This window comes from Triticum urartu, chromosome 2A (genome assembly GCF_056163025.1).
Source record: "Triticum urartu cultivar PI428250 chromosome 2A, HENAU_Tu73, whole genome shotgun sequence".
Classification (NCBI taxonomy): domain Eukaryota; kingdom Viridiplantae; phylum Streptophyta; class Magnoliopsida; order Poales; family Poaceae; genus Triticum; species Triticum urartu.
Window position 1 is genome coordinate 606,049,356 of NC_141874.1, and position 14,274 is coordinate 606,063,629.

The 14,274-nt window shown below is 43.4% G+C and overlaps 1 protein-coding gene across 1 annotated transcript; it reads right to left on the reverse strand.

The window, feature by feature from the left end:
* Positions 1 to 8,942: 8,942 nt before the first annotated feature.
* Positions 8,943 to 12,478, reverse strand: LOC125533759 (cytokinin riboside 5'-monophosphate phosphoribohydrolase LOG1-like). Its single transcript, XM_048697118.2, has 7 exons — positions 12,090 to 12,478; positions 11,459 to 11,556; positions 11,224 to 11,254; positions 10,451 to 10,550; positions 9,792 to 9,862; positions 9,426 to 9,569; positions 8,943 to 9,333 (listed from the first exon to the last, which is right to left on the reverse strand). Exons 1-7 carry the CDS (start codon positions 12,249 to 12,251, stop codon positions 9,199 to 9,201), a joined length of 741 nt encoding a protein of 246 aa, XP_048553075.1. The 5' UTR covers positions 12,252 to 12,478; the 3' UTR covers positions 8,943 to 9,198.
* Between the last annotated feature and the right edge of the window lie 1,796 nt (positions 12,479 to 14,274).

Genomic DNA, 14,274 nt, shown 5'->3' on the forward strand with positions numbered 1-14,274 from the left:
TAAGTTTCCTAACCATAGACATGTGTTGTCATTTGATGAACGGGGTCACATCATTAGGAGAATGATGTGATGGACAAGACCCATCCTCTTAGCTTAGCATATTGATCGTTCAGTTCTATTGCTATTACTTTCTTCATGTCAAATACATATTCCTTCGACTATGAGATTATGCAACTCCTGGATACCAGAGGAATACTTTATGTGCTATCAAACGTCACAACATAACTGGGTGATTATAAAGATGCTCTACAGGTATCTCCGAAGGTGTTTGTTGGGTTGGCATGGATCGACATTAGGATTTGTCACTCTGAGTATCGGAGAGGTATCTCTGGGCCCTCTCGATAATACACATCATAGGAAGCCTTGCAACCAAAGTGACTAATGAGTTAGTTACAAGATGATGTATTACGGAGCGAGTAAAGAGACTTGCCGGTAATGAGATTGAACTAGGTATGTGGATACCGTTGATCGAATCTCGGGCAAGTAACATACCGATGGATAAAGGGAATAACATATGTTGTCATAAGGTTCGACCGATAAATATCTTCGTAGAATATGTAGGAGCCAATATGGGCATCCAGTTTCCGCTATTGGTTATTGACCGAAGAGGTGTCTCGGTCATGTCTACATAGTTCTCGAACCCGTAGGGTCCACACGCTTAACGTTCGTTGACGATATAGTACTATATGAGTTATGTATGTTGGTGCGAATGTTGTTTGGAGTCCTAGATGAGATCATGGACATGATGAGGAGCTCCGGAATGGTCCAGAGGTAAAGACTGATATATGGGATAGTAGTGTTTGATTTCCGGAAGGGGTTCCGGATGTTTCGCGAAATGTTTGGGTACGAGAACATTTTATTTGGGCCAAAGGGGAAAGCCCACGAGGTTTTTGGAAAGTGCAAAAGGAAGTTTTGCGGAGACCAGAGGCTAGACATCAGGAACCCTGGCGTCTAGGGGGTAGAGGCCGGGAACCCTAACGTCTAGCCCTGGAGTCCGAGAAGGACTCTTACCTTTCAGGCAAAACCTACTTTGAGGAGGCTTTTACTCCAAGTTTCAACCCCAAGGCTCAACATATAAATAGAGGGGCAGGGCTAGCACCCAAGACACATTAAGATTCACCAAGCCGCGTGTCGGCAACCCCGTCCCCTCTAGTTTATCCCCCGTCTAGTTTCTGTAGTGCTTGGCGAAGCCCTACGGAGATTGTTCTTCATCACCAACCGGCACCACGCTGTCGTGCTGCCGGAACTCATCTACTACTTCGCCCGTCTTGCTGGATCAAGAAGGCGAGGACGTCATCGAGCTGAACGTGTGCTGAACGGGTAGGTGTTGTATGTTCGGTACTTGATCGGGACGGATCGTAAAGGTGTACGACTACATCAAACGCGTTGATAAACGCTTCCATTTTGTTATCTTCAAGGGTATAAAGATGCTCTCCCCTCTCATTGCTATGCATCTCCTAGATAGATCTTGCGTGAGCGTAGGAATTTTTTTGAAATTGCATGCTACGTTTCCCAATAGGATGGACTAGGGTTGCGGGACTCCGGCCAACTTAAATAGGCCGATTTATCTCAGGCGGTTTGCCAGAGCGGTGCCATGCGGCGTCCACACCGCGGTGATAGAGGAGGCCTCCGTCTGACCGCGGGGTTTCTGGGCGAGTCCGCGTGGGACCCCTTCGCCTGCCCATGTGGCGGGCGTGCCCGGGCGCCCAATATCCACCACATATTTGGGCCGGATATGGGGGGTGCTGGTCAGCCCGGACTTTTGAGGCCCATTTAAGGAGCCCGTCTGGGTCGAAAAAACGTGACCGGGCGGCCCGCCCGGGCGTATGAGGCGAGTTTGAGGCGCCCGGCTGTAGATAATCTTAGAGAATCTACAGTCGGGAACCCCAAACCCGTATCAAATGCTCGGGTGGGCCGACTGGTCACAAAAAACCGACCCAACCGAGCGCCTCAAACCACCCTTAAACGTCCGGGCTGACCGGCACCCCTCATATTCAGCCCAAATATAGGGAGGATATGAGGCGGCCTGGGCACGCCTGAGCGCGTCCGCCATGTCTGCCCGACCCACCTCTGGACCACCCGACCTCACAAAATCCCCATCCGGAGCAAACCCTAGCCTCACTTCACTCGGCTCCCCTTTGCTCCAATCCGTCAACTCCCGAGAGTCGGCGACCATGTCCAGCACCGGCAGCCACTTCGGCGGCTCAGGCGACGACGAGTGGGATGCCTTCCTTTGTGATGGTGCCGCAGACGAGGACGAGCTAGCCCTCCACATCGCGCTGGAGCGCTCCTGTGTGGATATGGGCGGCAACTCCGGTTCAGGTGCGACACCGGCTATCGCCCGCAATCGCAGCGCCGACGCTGGCACTGACCCTTCCTGCCCCGCGCACGGATCTGCGAGGGTAGCTCAATCGGCGCCACCCGTCCATCGGCCTCCTCCACCTCGGTCCGCTGCTCCACGCGGGTAGTGATGGATTCTACTGCCCGCTCCACCAGCACCGCAGATGTGCACTTCGGAATTGGAGGCATGCACTGCCTATCGCGAGAGGCAGAGAGCAAGGGAGATGGGGTCGCGTCGAATGCGGCTGCGCAGTCCATCCGCCACCCTCGCGTGATGTCGGCGATGCCCTACAAGAATGAGCGTCTCCTCCAGTGGGTGTACCGCCGGTCACTTACGACGGCAGAGACGGATGCCCAGCGGCTTTGGAGGCTCAATGCCAAGGTGCTCCGGCTCAGCATTGAGCAGTCCAGGCAGGAGGTCCGGAGGCGGCGAGGGTGGCCAAGCTGAAGTGGTAGCAGGACTGCATCGTCGGACGCTTGAAGGGCTACATCGTCATCTTTGATTCCTCCTCTGATGACGGGTTCGACTCCTACGGCTCCGACATCGATCTACCTCCTGCTACAAACATCTACAGTAGAGCCGACAACCGGAAGGGCAAAGGGTGGGCGAGGAAGTGGTGAAGCTCCGTTCTCTCATATCTAGCTCCTAGTATCTATTTAGAATTTGCCGGACGTTTGAACTGTGTGAACTTTGCTGGTCTGATGATCTTTTGGTGATGTTATATGTGAATTATGATTGTTTGCTATCAATCTAGAGTCTGTTTCTTGTTGATTTTGGGCGTCTGGTGATCTATGTACTACGTTGCATGATTTATTATGGATATAGGATGCCGGATATGAGATACGCGGTTGTGGATGAGCTGATTTGGGGACTGTCCGGTCACTGTCTGCGGGCGCACCCGGGTGCGCCCATGGGCGTATAGGGTGTCATATTTGGCATGTCCAGCTATAGATGCTCTTAGGGCTAACATTGAGATTTGAGTATTATGCACGACAACATTATTATGAGCCCTATTGTTGAGATTCATGGGAATGAAACGTACATTTGTCTAAATGTGACTAGTGGTGGCAAAAACATTCCTAGGTGACTCCTAATTTCTCAATACCGTGATTATTTCGAATATCTCTAGACTTTGCATCCTTAGCCAAAATTTGATTGTCTGTGTAGAATGGTATGGCCTCTTCCTTGAGCGCAATAACAACATGGGTTGCCACCTATAAACCTAGAGCTTCAGCCTAGAGAGGAGAACAAACTCTTTCTTCCATAGAAAGAATGATGATGTCCATTTCTTGGCGATCTTCCTCTATTTGGATATATAGTCCAATCCTTGTGATATTTTGCACGTCTTCTCTCCATGATGCATCTGTGAAAATTTTGTAGTTTGAAGCAGCGTCCGGTATAACTTTTCCATGGCCTTGTTGTTGTAATGTAAAGACCTGTTAATGTTCAGCATGTTTTGTCTAATATTTGTTCCTTCAAAATCTGTTTGAAGAGCTACTTCTTAGTTCTTTAAGATGGCCTGCTTAGCTTGGTAAATTTGTGTGGATTTTGTTTCTTTTCTAGCAAAAGAGTGTCATTCCTGGCCTTCCATATGCACCACAAAAAAGTCATGATATTTATTAGAGTAGCTTGGGGGTGCCATGAGTGAAGTAAAACATGAAGAATAGTTGTTGTATCGCTGCAAGTATTTGATAGAATTTCATATTTGATGAACCATGGTTGGGATATCCATGCAACTTTTGCAAGAGGACAGGTAAAAAATAGATGCATGTCATTTTATTTTTGGTTACACCTAATATAGTTTTTTGATGCGACTGGAATATTTTCCTGCTCTCTTACCTGTTGGGATTGCTTTTTCCCAATAGTCTCCAAGCAAAATTTTGCACTCTAGGCATAATATTCTTTTCCTTCGACACTTGTTTGAGCAATTGTTTAACTTCCCGAGTTACCTGACTAGGTATGGCTGCCTCTCTTTGTTCTAAATCCTGTAGGCATGTCCTATAGGAGGATTTCGATGTGCATTTCCTTGAAGGGTGTAATTTCCAACATAGAATACCATCTCCATCTGGCCGAATGATTGGCACGTTCATCTGCAAGTTAAGTTGTGTGCATCTGAGCGGCGTGTACATTGTCACGGCTGAGCGCTCATATTAGAAGTCGACATGCAAATGCAAAGAGCAATGTATATATCGAGAAAAGGGAGACATTAATCTTGCATTTTGCTATGAGTGCACATTTACTTTTATAAGCCTACTCTGCCAACATTCTAATCTGTCCTCCAAGTTTTTTGCACAATTCTACTCCAATTACTTTTTCTAATTCTTTTCTCATCAACGGGAATGCCCAAATATTGAATGGGTAAGCTTCCAGTCTTTCAAGTCAAGATTTCCTCAAATTCAGCCCCTTAGTCACATCATCACCTAACATGGAAATATTACATTTATGAACATTTATTTTAGTCATGACATGAGTTCAAAGAGGCATAAAATGAACTCAAGGTTTCTTGCCTGCTCAAGGTCATTCAGAAAGAGAAGTATGATATTAGCATACTGCGAGATAGGTACCCCACCATATGCAGCATGAGTCGAAAGGCTAGGGAGAAGATTATTTTCCATAACTCTATCTATCATTATGGACAAGCCATCATCATCAAAGTCAAAGAGGAAGGGGGCAAATGGTCACCCTGTCTAAGACCCTGGAATGTTTTGAAGTGGCCCAATTTCATTATTAACCTCAACAACAATCATCCCTGTAGTGACAATCGTCATAACCCAATCATTCCATTTGTTAGGGAAGTTCTTCATCTCTAACATTTGGAGTAATAAAGATCGCTTGATCTTTTCAATGTTTTTTTTCCAAAAACTATTTTAAACATGATCATAGAGTCTTTTCCCTTTTGTGTAGGTCATTCAGAGTCTCATGTAAAAGGACTACCCCTTCAAGAATGAACTTCCCTTGCTGGAAGGTTGTCTCGAAAGCCCTAATAACACACCAAATCACTTTGCGCATCCACTAACTAGCACCTTGGTAATAAGTTTGAAGACAACATTGAGTAAAACATATAACCCTATATTTTTCCATCCTATCAACATTTCTCTGTTTGGGTACTAGTGACATGATCCCATAATTTAGTCTTTTTAATGTCTAGTCTATCTTTACAGAAGTCATTTAAGAGCTCAAACATGTCCATATTCACCATGTCCCAATTCTTTTGGAAGAATTCATCATTAAGACCATCAGGTCCAAGGGCGATCCTGGGGTGGCCACCTCCATTTCGGTTTTGTTTTGATTTTTATTTCTTTTCTTTTTTCTTTCGATTTTTATCAGTTTTCTTCTTTTTGCTTTTTCCCAACACATGTCTACTTTTCTACAGACACGATGTACATTTTTCGTATACACCACAGACATTTTCTATACATGTTTAACATTTTTCAAATACATAATTAACATTTTCCCTAATATATGTTTTGATATCTACTTTTTTCATGTAAGTTGCACTCTTTTGGTATACATTAGAAAAAATTTTCACATACATAATTAACATTTTTCCAAATATATTTTTTGATTTCTACTTTTTTCATGCACATTGTACATCCAAATATATGTTTTGATGTATAATTTTTTTCATGCTTATTGTACATTTTTGGTATACATCATAAACGTTTTTTTACAGTAGTTTAACATGAGTAAATTTTTTTTCAAATTATGTTTTAGTGACTACCTTTTCTTGTACACGTTGTACATTTGTCCTATACATCAGCAATATTTTTATATATTTAATACATGATTAATTTTTTTATAGTTTTACTACATTTTGTTCGAAACACGTGAACATTTTTTTGTGCTATCAACATTTTTTGAACACTGGACAAACATTTTCTTTCAATGCTTAAGTAATCATTCTGGAATATTTGTAGTTTTAGTTATATTTTAAAAATACAAACAAAAGTAAAAAGGAAAAAAAGAAAAAAAATAAAAAAATGAGAGAAAAGACAAAACTGAGTTGCAAATGAAGAAACCTGTCACTGGGCCGGCCCACCAGATGTGTTCCTTCAGGCGATGCGTGCTTCTACCTCGCTACAAGTGATACATAGTTGCTCCCCTCAGCTTGCTCAAAAAAAAAGTCAGTCCCCATAGCATACAGGAAGATCGCAAAATCACTAATTGAATAGTACTCACTGCAAAGATCATTCCCCCTTCTCAGGTTGTGACAAATGACGCGCTTCATGTGTGCCATTTGTCGTAACGTGGGAGTTTTTTCTTTTTTCATAGATTCCTTTATTCAAAATGTTTTATCTCTTAAGTCGTGCGTCTGAATCTTGAAACGTTTTCACCGTTGGATTCCTCACGTCGAGATCTTCAAAACTAGATATCATGTTGACAAATTTTGATGAACTTTTTTCCCATGGAAAAAACCAGAGGAAAAAACAGACAAAAGAACAGAACCGGGAACACCGTATTTTCTCTTCTGAAAGAGGCACGGCCATGCCTCTCGAGAAAGTACAATCGTGTCTCTCGGAAGCAAAACCGTGCCTCTCACGGAAGGAAAAATAATAATAATAAGACACTTTTTTTTGTTTCCGAGAGGCACGGCCATGCCTCTTGCGAAAGCACAACCATACCTCTTCGCGGAAGAAAAAAAATAGAAAACATATATATTTTTTGTTTTTGAAAGGCACGGCTATGTCTCTCGCGGAAGGAAAAAAAAACATAAAGCACATTTTTTCCGTTTCCGAGAGGCACGGCCGTGCCTCTCGCGAAAGCACAACCATGCATCTCGCGGAAGCAAAACCATACCTCTTGCGGAAAGAAAAAAACAAAGAACACATTTTTTTTCCGTGCCTTCGCGAAAACAAAAATAAGAAAACACGTTTTTTCGCGTAATTTTTTTGGAATATTTTTTTGATCCAAAAGCTAGAAGACCGATAGAAAACTAAAAAGTCAAAAAAAAAGAAAACCCCGCTGAAAAAGCTGAATATGCATGCGGAAAAATAAAAAAAATACGGAGGGAGCGCTGAGAGCGCGACAACCGCGAAGTGATCATTGCGAGGCTCCCGAAGGAGCGCTCGTCAACTAGTTGCTCCCGGAAGATCCCCGATGCCCATTCTCTCTCTTCTCTCTCCCAAACCAATTCATCCATTTATTTAACCATTGCTAACTTAAAATCATTCATATCTCTTTAATCAAAATTTTGATTTAGTTTTTTTAAATATATTTGAACTCATGGTGAAGTGACCTTTAAAAAGCCTTGAATATATTCCAAACGAGTTAACAAAATCAATTTCACAAAACATATTTCACTCATATAGATTTTTTTATTAATAACATATTTCATTCATTTTCCGAATAACATGTTTCAGCCATTTCACAAATAACATATTTCGCTCATTTTCAAACAAATTCCGCTCATTTCAACACATATTTCACTCAGTTCATATAATATATTTCACTCATTTCAAAAAATATTTCATCATAACATATTTCAGTCATTTCCCAATAAAAGATTTCACTCATTTAGAATTTTATAATAACATATTTCACTCATTTCAGAATAGCATATTTCGCTCTTTATAAAAAGGATTTCACACATTTTAAAACATATTTCACTCATTTCATATAACATACTTCACTTATTTCCAAAAAAAACCACAATAACATATATCACTCATTTCAAAAAAGATTTTATAAAAACATATTTCACTCATTTCATACTAACATATTTCACTCATTTCAAAAAAGATTTGACAATAGCATATTTCACTCATTCCAAATAATCACTTTCACAAGTTGACATTTTAGTTTCATATTGTTTTCATTTTTGGAACTTAAATTTCATCTTGCACTGGCTTGTTTCACAAAAGAACACATCTATTCAATTTCACATTTTTGAAATAACATGTTTCACTCTTTTGAAAATAAACAGTTACACATTCTTAAATAATCAGTTTCACAAATTGACATTTCAGTTTTATGTTTGGGGTAAATAGGTTTCCAGTGAAATAGGTTTGTTTCACATTTTTCTAGCGAAATAGGTTTTTTTTCACATATGAAATGTGAAATGTCAAAAACTAAACGCGTTCAAATGCATCCAGGTTTGATCTTGTCTAAAGGTCTTGCCGCAAATAGTTCAAATATATTAAAAAATAAATGGAATTTTTGTTAAAGAGATTTGAATCATCCAAATTATGAAAAAGAAAATAAAAGTGATGGATTTAAGAGAGAGAGAGAGAGAGAGAGAGAGAGAGAGAGAGAGAGAGAGAGAGAGAGAGAGAGAGAGTATGTGTGCTTGAGTGGGAAAAGAGAAAGATGTGTACCACGATGTGTCTTTTTTCTGACTATGCTGGTAGGACTCGGCAGTGATTTGACTCTGAAATATGTAAAAGCTGAAGTGTGCAATACATACATATACAACCGTCCGTAGTGGGCCTCAGTCGCACAAATCTCAAAGAATGTGGATGGTGCCAGATCTGCCATTACATACCGTCACGGCGTAAAAGAGTTTGGGGCATACTCTATGCATATGTTTTTTTAGGGTCCATACTCTATGCATATGTAAAAGGTATAGTTGGACGCTGGAATTGATCCATTTGAACCTTGGCTCTACACAACTGTAGCATACCCGCCACACAGATTCCAAATTAATCGATGACATCTGAATCTTAACTCTACACCTCATAGCACATAACACACGACTACGTACATCAGTGATCAATCGACAGTCCCGACACTAGACACGTTCTACCAGAGCTACAGGAACTAAAACAAGGCAATGCGGCTACGGCGCGCTCTAGATTTGCAGCTTGCGCATCCGCCGGCAACAGGGTTAACTCAGAGCCCCCCTCGGAACCTGACCGAACTCACAGCATGCTTCCTCGCTGCGCCGGGACGATCACCGTGCCCTCTTTCAGCGCAGGGATCTTGCAGCAGCTCAGCTGCTCCGTCGTCTCCCACTTCGTCCTGGGCACGACCTCTTCGTGCCGAGGAGAGTACTCCTGCATGGAGATTTGTTCCTTTCAGTTTCAGATGCATGGTGATGATGATGAAAGAAGCTGGAGGCGATGTGTCAGGTAATGAAGGTACCTACCTCCAGCTTGTCGAGCAGTTCCTTGGGCGTGGGAGCCAGCACGATGATGTGGCGCGCAGTGGGCTTGATGAATCCTTCATCCACGGCATTGTCGATGAAACACAGCAGGGCGTTGTAGTAGCCGTCCACGTTCAGCAGCCCGACCTGCGACACACGTTTCCCGGGCGTCAGACTGAATGCGGTTTTTTGTTAGTTTCCTCGATCTGCGCGTGCAGGTCAGTACTACGTAGTTTTTTGTTTTTTTTTTCGTTTCTTTTTAGGGAAGGTCAGTACGTAGTTTTTTTTAGAGAAAAGCCATCATGGCGGTTTATATTTCATGTGACGCAGAAGACGAAGAGCGGTCTAGACATGAACCACGGTACATACCGGCTTGTCGTGGATGCCAAGCTGGGCCCATGTGATTACTTCCAGGAGCTCCTCAAGTGTTCCATAGCCCCCTGCAGGATCAGAGTTTTACATGTCAATACAGGTGGTTTTGCTTTGTTCTGAAAAAGGATCTAAAATCTGAGTAAGTGATTTTGCTCAGATATCATGTTTCTTTTTAAGTGTTTTCTTTACAGTTTCCTTTTTTGTAACGAAAAAAGGTTCATGTAAGTTCTTTTATGAAAAGCGCAGGCGTATTTCATGATAACCACATCCAGGCCTCATCCAAGATTACTCCTCTCATGGGCCTTTTCTCATGTGTGTTGTGTGACCCAACAACAGAAGTGGACTCTCAAAAGTACAGGCCATGCTTCCACCACAAGTCCACTACTGGACTGGCAAGTGGATCATCGGGAAAAAGAAACTAGCTTTTCTCAAAAAAGAAATCTAAGAAAACTAGCAAGTGGATTTATGAGGTCAAAGTCAACCCCATACTCATGCACGCATCGATCCTATTTCCTCTTTACACACACACTTTCCACTAACCATGAGATCAGAAAGCGACGACCATCAAAAGCTACGTAGCATACAACAAAGCTGCATGTCGACTGAAGAAGTTGGTAGAGATTTGCAGGTGTTATCAGGAGGATCGAAGGACTAACCAGGGAGCGCTATAAAGGCATCAGATTGCCTGGCCATCTCAGCCTTCCTTTGGTGCATACCCGCCACCTCCTTCACCTCCCCCACCGTCTCACCTGTTATCTGCATGCAGCACCCACAGCCACAGGCAGCATCAAGAACACTAGCTACATGCATCAATGCATGTGTGTTAAAAGCCCAATCTAAGACAGGGACACTAGGGACGGGGGGTCAAGGACGACAACTTTCTGCAAATGGTACTATATTGTAATCCGCAGGGCAATGCATGCAAGGGTCAGGGGAGGTAATCATGGTGCTGTTGTGTAAAATAATTGACACATTTCTTTTGGGTTAACAAAGTCAGTATCTGCAGATTAAAGGCTCATAAAGGCCTTGATTAAGAACAAAAGGGGGCAGGCACTAGATGCGGCAGTCAAGATCAGCGAGATATCAACTCCAAAATAAAAGGACACAAGATTTCACTGAACATTCCATGCATGTGATCTTTCTTCAAAAGAGAGCAGATAAGATTGCATCCATGTATCCTTGTTTTCCACTACCAGGAGAGATAAACAAGCTTTGTGAAAAATAAAAAATAAAAACATCATGCTTAATTACGTGCTTCTCTACTGGGGTCCGGTCATTACATACAAATTTGAGTAGTAAATACAAATGTCGGTTCAAAGGGTGGGAAAAGATAAAAACGGATGTAGAATTCATGGGAATCATTGCACTGCAGGTGATTAAACAATGGCAGAAATGTTGGAAGGTGCAGGCGTGGGAATGTTATTGTTACCTCTCTAGGCATGAGAGTCTTGGGAATCACCCTGCATAGGGACAGCAAGATGACAAATTATATACTGGCATTATGTGTGTAGCAACTGGAGGAATCGACCCATACGACTCTGTTTTGCTCTCCTTGCCATCTTGCAAGTCTCCAACGACTATTCTTTTCACGCTCCACAGTACAGAAGCGGTAGTACATGCTGAAGAATGAATCATCATGGCTGTTTGTTTGTTTGTTTACATACCCGATGACATGCCTTCCTCCGCTGTAGACCGCTTGAGAGACCAGGCCCATGAGCCCCACGCTTCCTCCTCCGTACACCAGATCAATGTTCCTTGCTACCTGGTGTGGTGAAACAACCATGGCAATAAACATTGGAGAGAAAAGTTAATTTATGGGCATTTCTCATCTTGTATAATGTCACGCATCTACTGTTATTACACTATTGTCCATATTTAGCTTGCGGAAAACAAATTAAGGGCATTAGACGGGCGAGCCTGGCAGAACACCAAAAGTTGGGCAAATGCATGTACGTACTGCACAAACTAGCTAGCTGGTATGTCTTGTCTTTGTGAGTAGTCGACGAATAAGCTCGGCTACATGAACCCATGCAGAAAACCACAGACCCTCAAGCCTTGTAAAAGCAACCACAAGTTCACAACAAGATCGAGCAAGTGTGTTCAGAAAACATCATCCGGTTTCACTCTTTGAGCACCAAGCCAAGATTCAAGTGACAAGACAGAATGGAGCTGGCTAGCTAATGCGGAGAAGAACACTTGAGCGGAAACAATCAAGGAAACTAGCGCTGGAGTTGAGAAATGATGTGAAAAACTAGCCAGAGAGAGAGAGAGAAGACGAGTGAGTAGAGTACGTACCAGCTCCTGGCCAAGCTCAACGGCGGCATCCTGGTAGCTCATCTTGTTGCCCTTGCTGCTCCCGCAGAAGACGCATACCCTCCTGAACCGAGACGGCGGCGCCATCACCTGCGCTACTGCCTCTGCTCCGATCTCCATCTCCATCTCATCTTCTCTATCCATTTGTCCCGGCCGGCCGGTGGTATCTTTGCTATATATCTCTCCTGACTCGCAACGGTGAAGATGAAATCCCACTACCGCCTACACACTCATTGCGCCTGCTCTTGGCCCTTTATATATGTATGTGTATCTCGCGAGCGAGCTAGGGCCCCCTCTCATCGCATTATTTATGCGCGGTAAGTTGGTTCCGATCGAGCAGCTACTGTGATATTCTACCTGAGCTAGCTGAATGTATGTTTCTTTTGTGCTCCGTGAGAGGGAAGCAGCTGGATGCCTGGATGGATGTAGCTAGTGTGTAATATGATATGATTGGCTCACAGCTGATTAAGAATTATTACAGTCAGTAGGCCGGTCTCTTCTTTTCCCGATATTCGTCCAAGTATAGTAAGTAACCAGGAGTACTACGACGATCTCTGTTAAATTGGTGGGGTACGAACTAGTTTAGGTTTTCCTGTGAGAGACCGTGCATGCATGCATGCTTGCAACTGCGATGACCAAAAACATGATGTCGGCCCTTGTGTTAGGGCCTATCAAGGAGATGCCGGACAGACTTCCTTGCAAAGGAAGAGGAGCAGAAAGCATGTTTACAGCGAAGGGAATTTTGACATCCTCGGGCTTTGTTTGACAGGAAGGGATCGTGGAGGTTTTGGGAGGAGGGGATTTTAGAGGATTTGGTGAATCCTCCTCTTTCACCCAATCCCCTTGAAAGCTTAAATCCTTCTCCAGCCACACATCCCCTCCAGCCACACATCCCCTCCGCGAGGACGGCTGCTGCCGCCAGCAGCGTGAGGAGAAGGCTCGGTCTCGCGCGTGGCTCCAATTCCACAAGGGCCTCCTCATGCCTTCTGACCCGCATGGTTCGAGGCGGATCGACGGGGAATCATGTGGATTGCGCTAGCAAAACCTCGTCTGCCAAATGGGCCAAGGAGGATTGTAGAGGGTTCCGGGCCACACGTGAAAAATCCACTCGATACCCCCCGAAACCTCTCATGTCAAACGAAGCCTCGGTGTGTCTAGCGTTAATATACTATAGAGAAAATTATGTTTTTGGTCCCTCAAGTTTCCCGAAAATATAGACTTGGTCACTTAAGATTTTTTGGTACACATTTGGTCCTTCAAGTCTCAAAACCGCGTAAGTTTAGTCCAAACTCAGATTTTTACCACTTTGACCGGGTTTGACCAGATGGACAGTAAATTCTAAAAAAATCCAAGCAATGCTGTGTTTTTTTGCGATCCAATATGCTTACATGCGCAAAGTGCGAGGGACAAGATTATACTTTTGAGGAACTTGAGTGAGCAAAGGCATAACTACTACTCCCTCCGTTCTAAGTATCTCAATTTTATACTAACTTGAATACAAAATTGTACTGAAGTTGAGAGGGCAGAGGGAGTACTACTCAGTGTAAGTGGATACGCAGGCATACTTTACAAGTTCAAGGTAATTGTACCGAAGTTGTTCACCTTGTACTTTTCTCGACAACTTTGTCTTGATTTGCAGTGTTGATGTCAGTGCAGTGTAGCGACTGAGGTTGTCGTTCGCACTCGCACGTATTCGATCGTTGAATCGGTCTTAGTAAAAGACATAGGTTAATCACAAGTATTTTTACTTGTTTCAAAAACGAAAATTATATGGTTTTTTAGGGGAAATTATAAGGCTTTGGTGGTATTCATAGAGTGTAGATTACGGTCCAGGCTCTAGGAAAATGGCAGAAGATAGCTTCCTGTCTCATCTTTATATCCCGTTGCAGATGGGCATGCAGGTGAGAACATGGCTGTGATTCTGTGAAAAGCTGCATGCATGGGAGCTCAGCTGACCGCTGATTAACCATGCAATGCTTTTCATTTGGAAACCGCACAATGATGGACCAGTCAGATCAGATTCCCGGGTGGCCACGGTCCAATCAACGGACCTATCGATCTTCAAGTTGTGCAAGAATCCTTTTACGCAAGTTCGTATCTCTTGGAAAAATGTGTTTAGACAACGGCATTTCTAGAGAACGGAGTTTTTTTATACGGGAAATGGCAA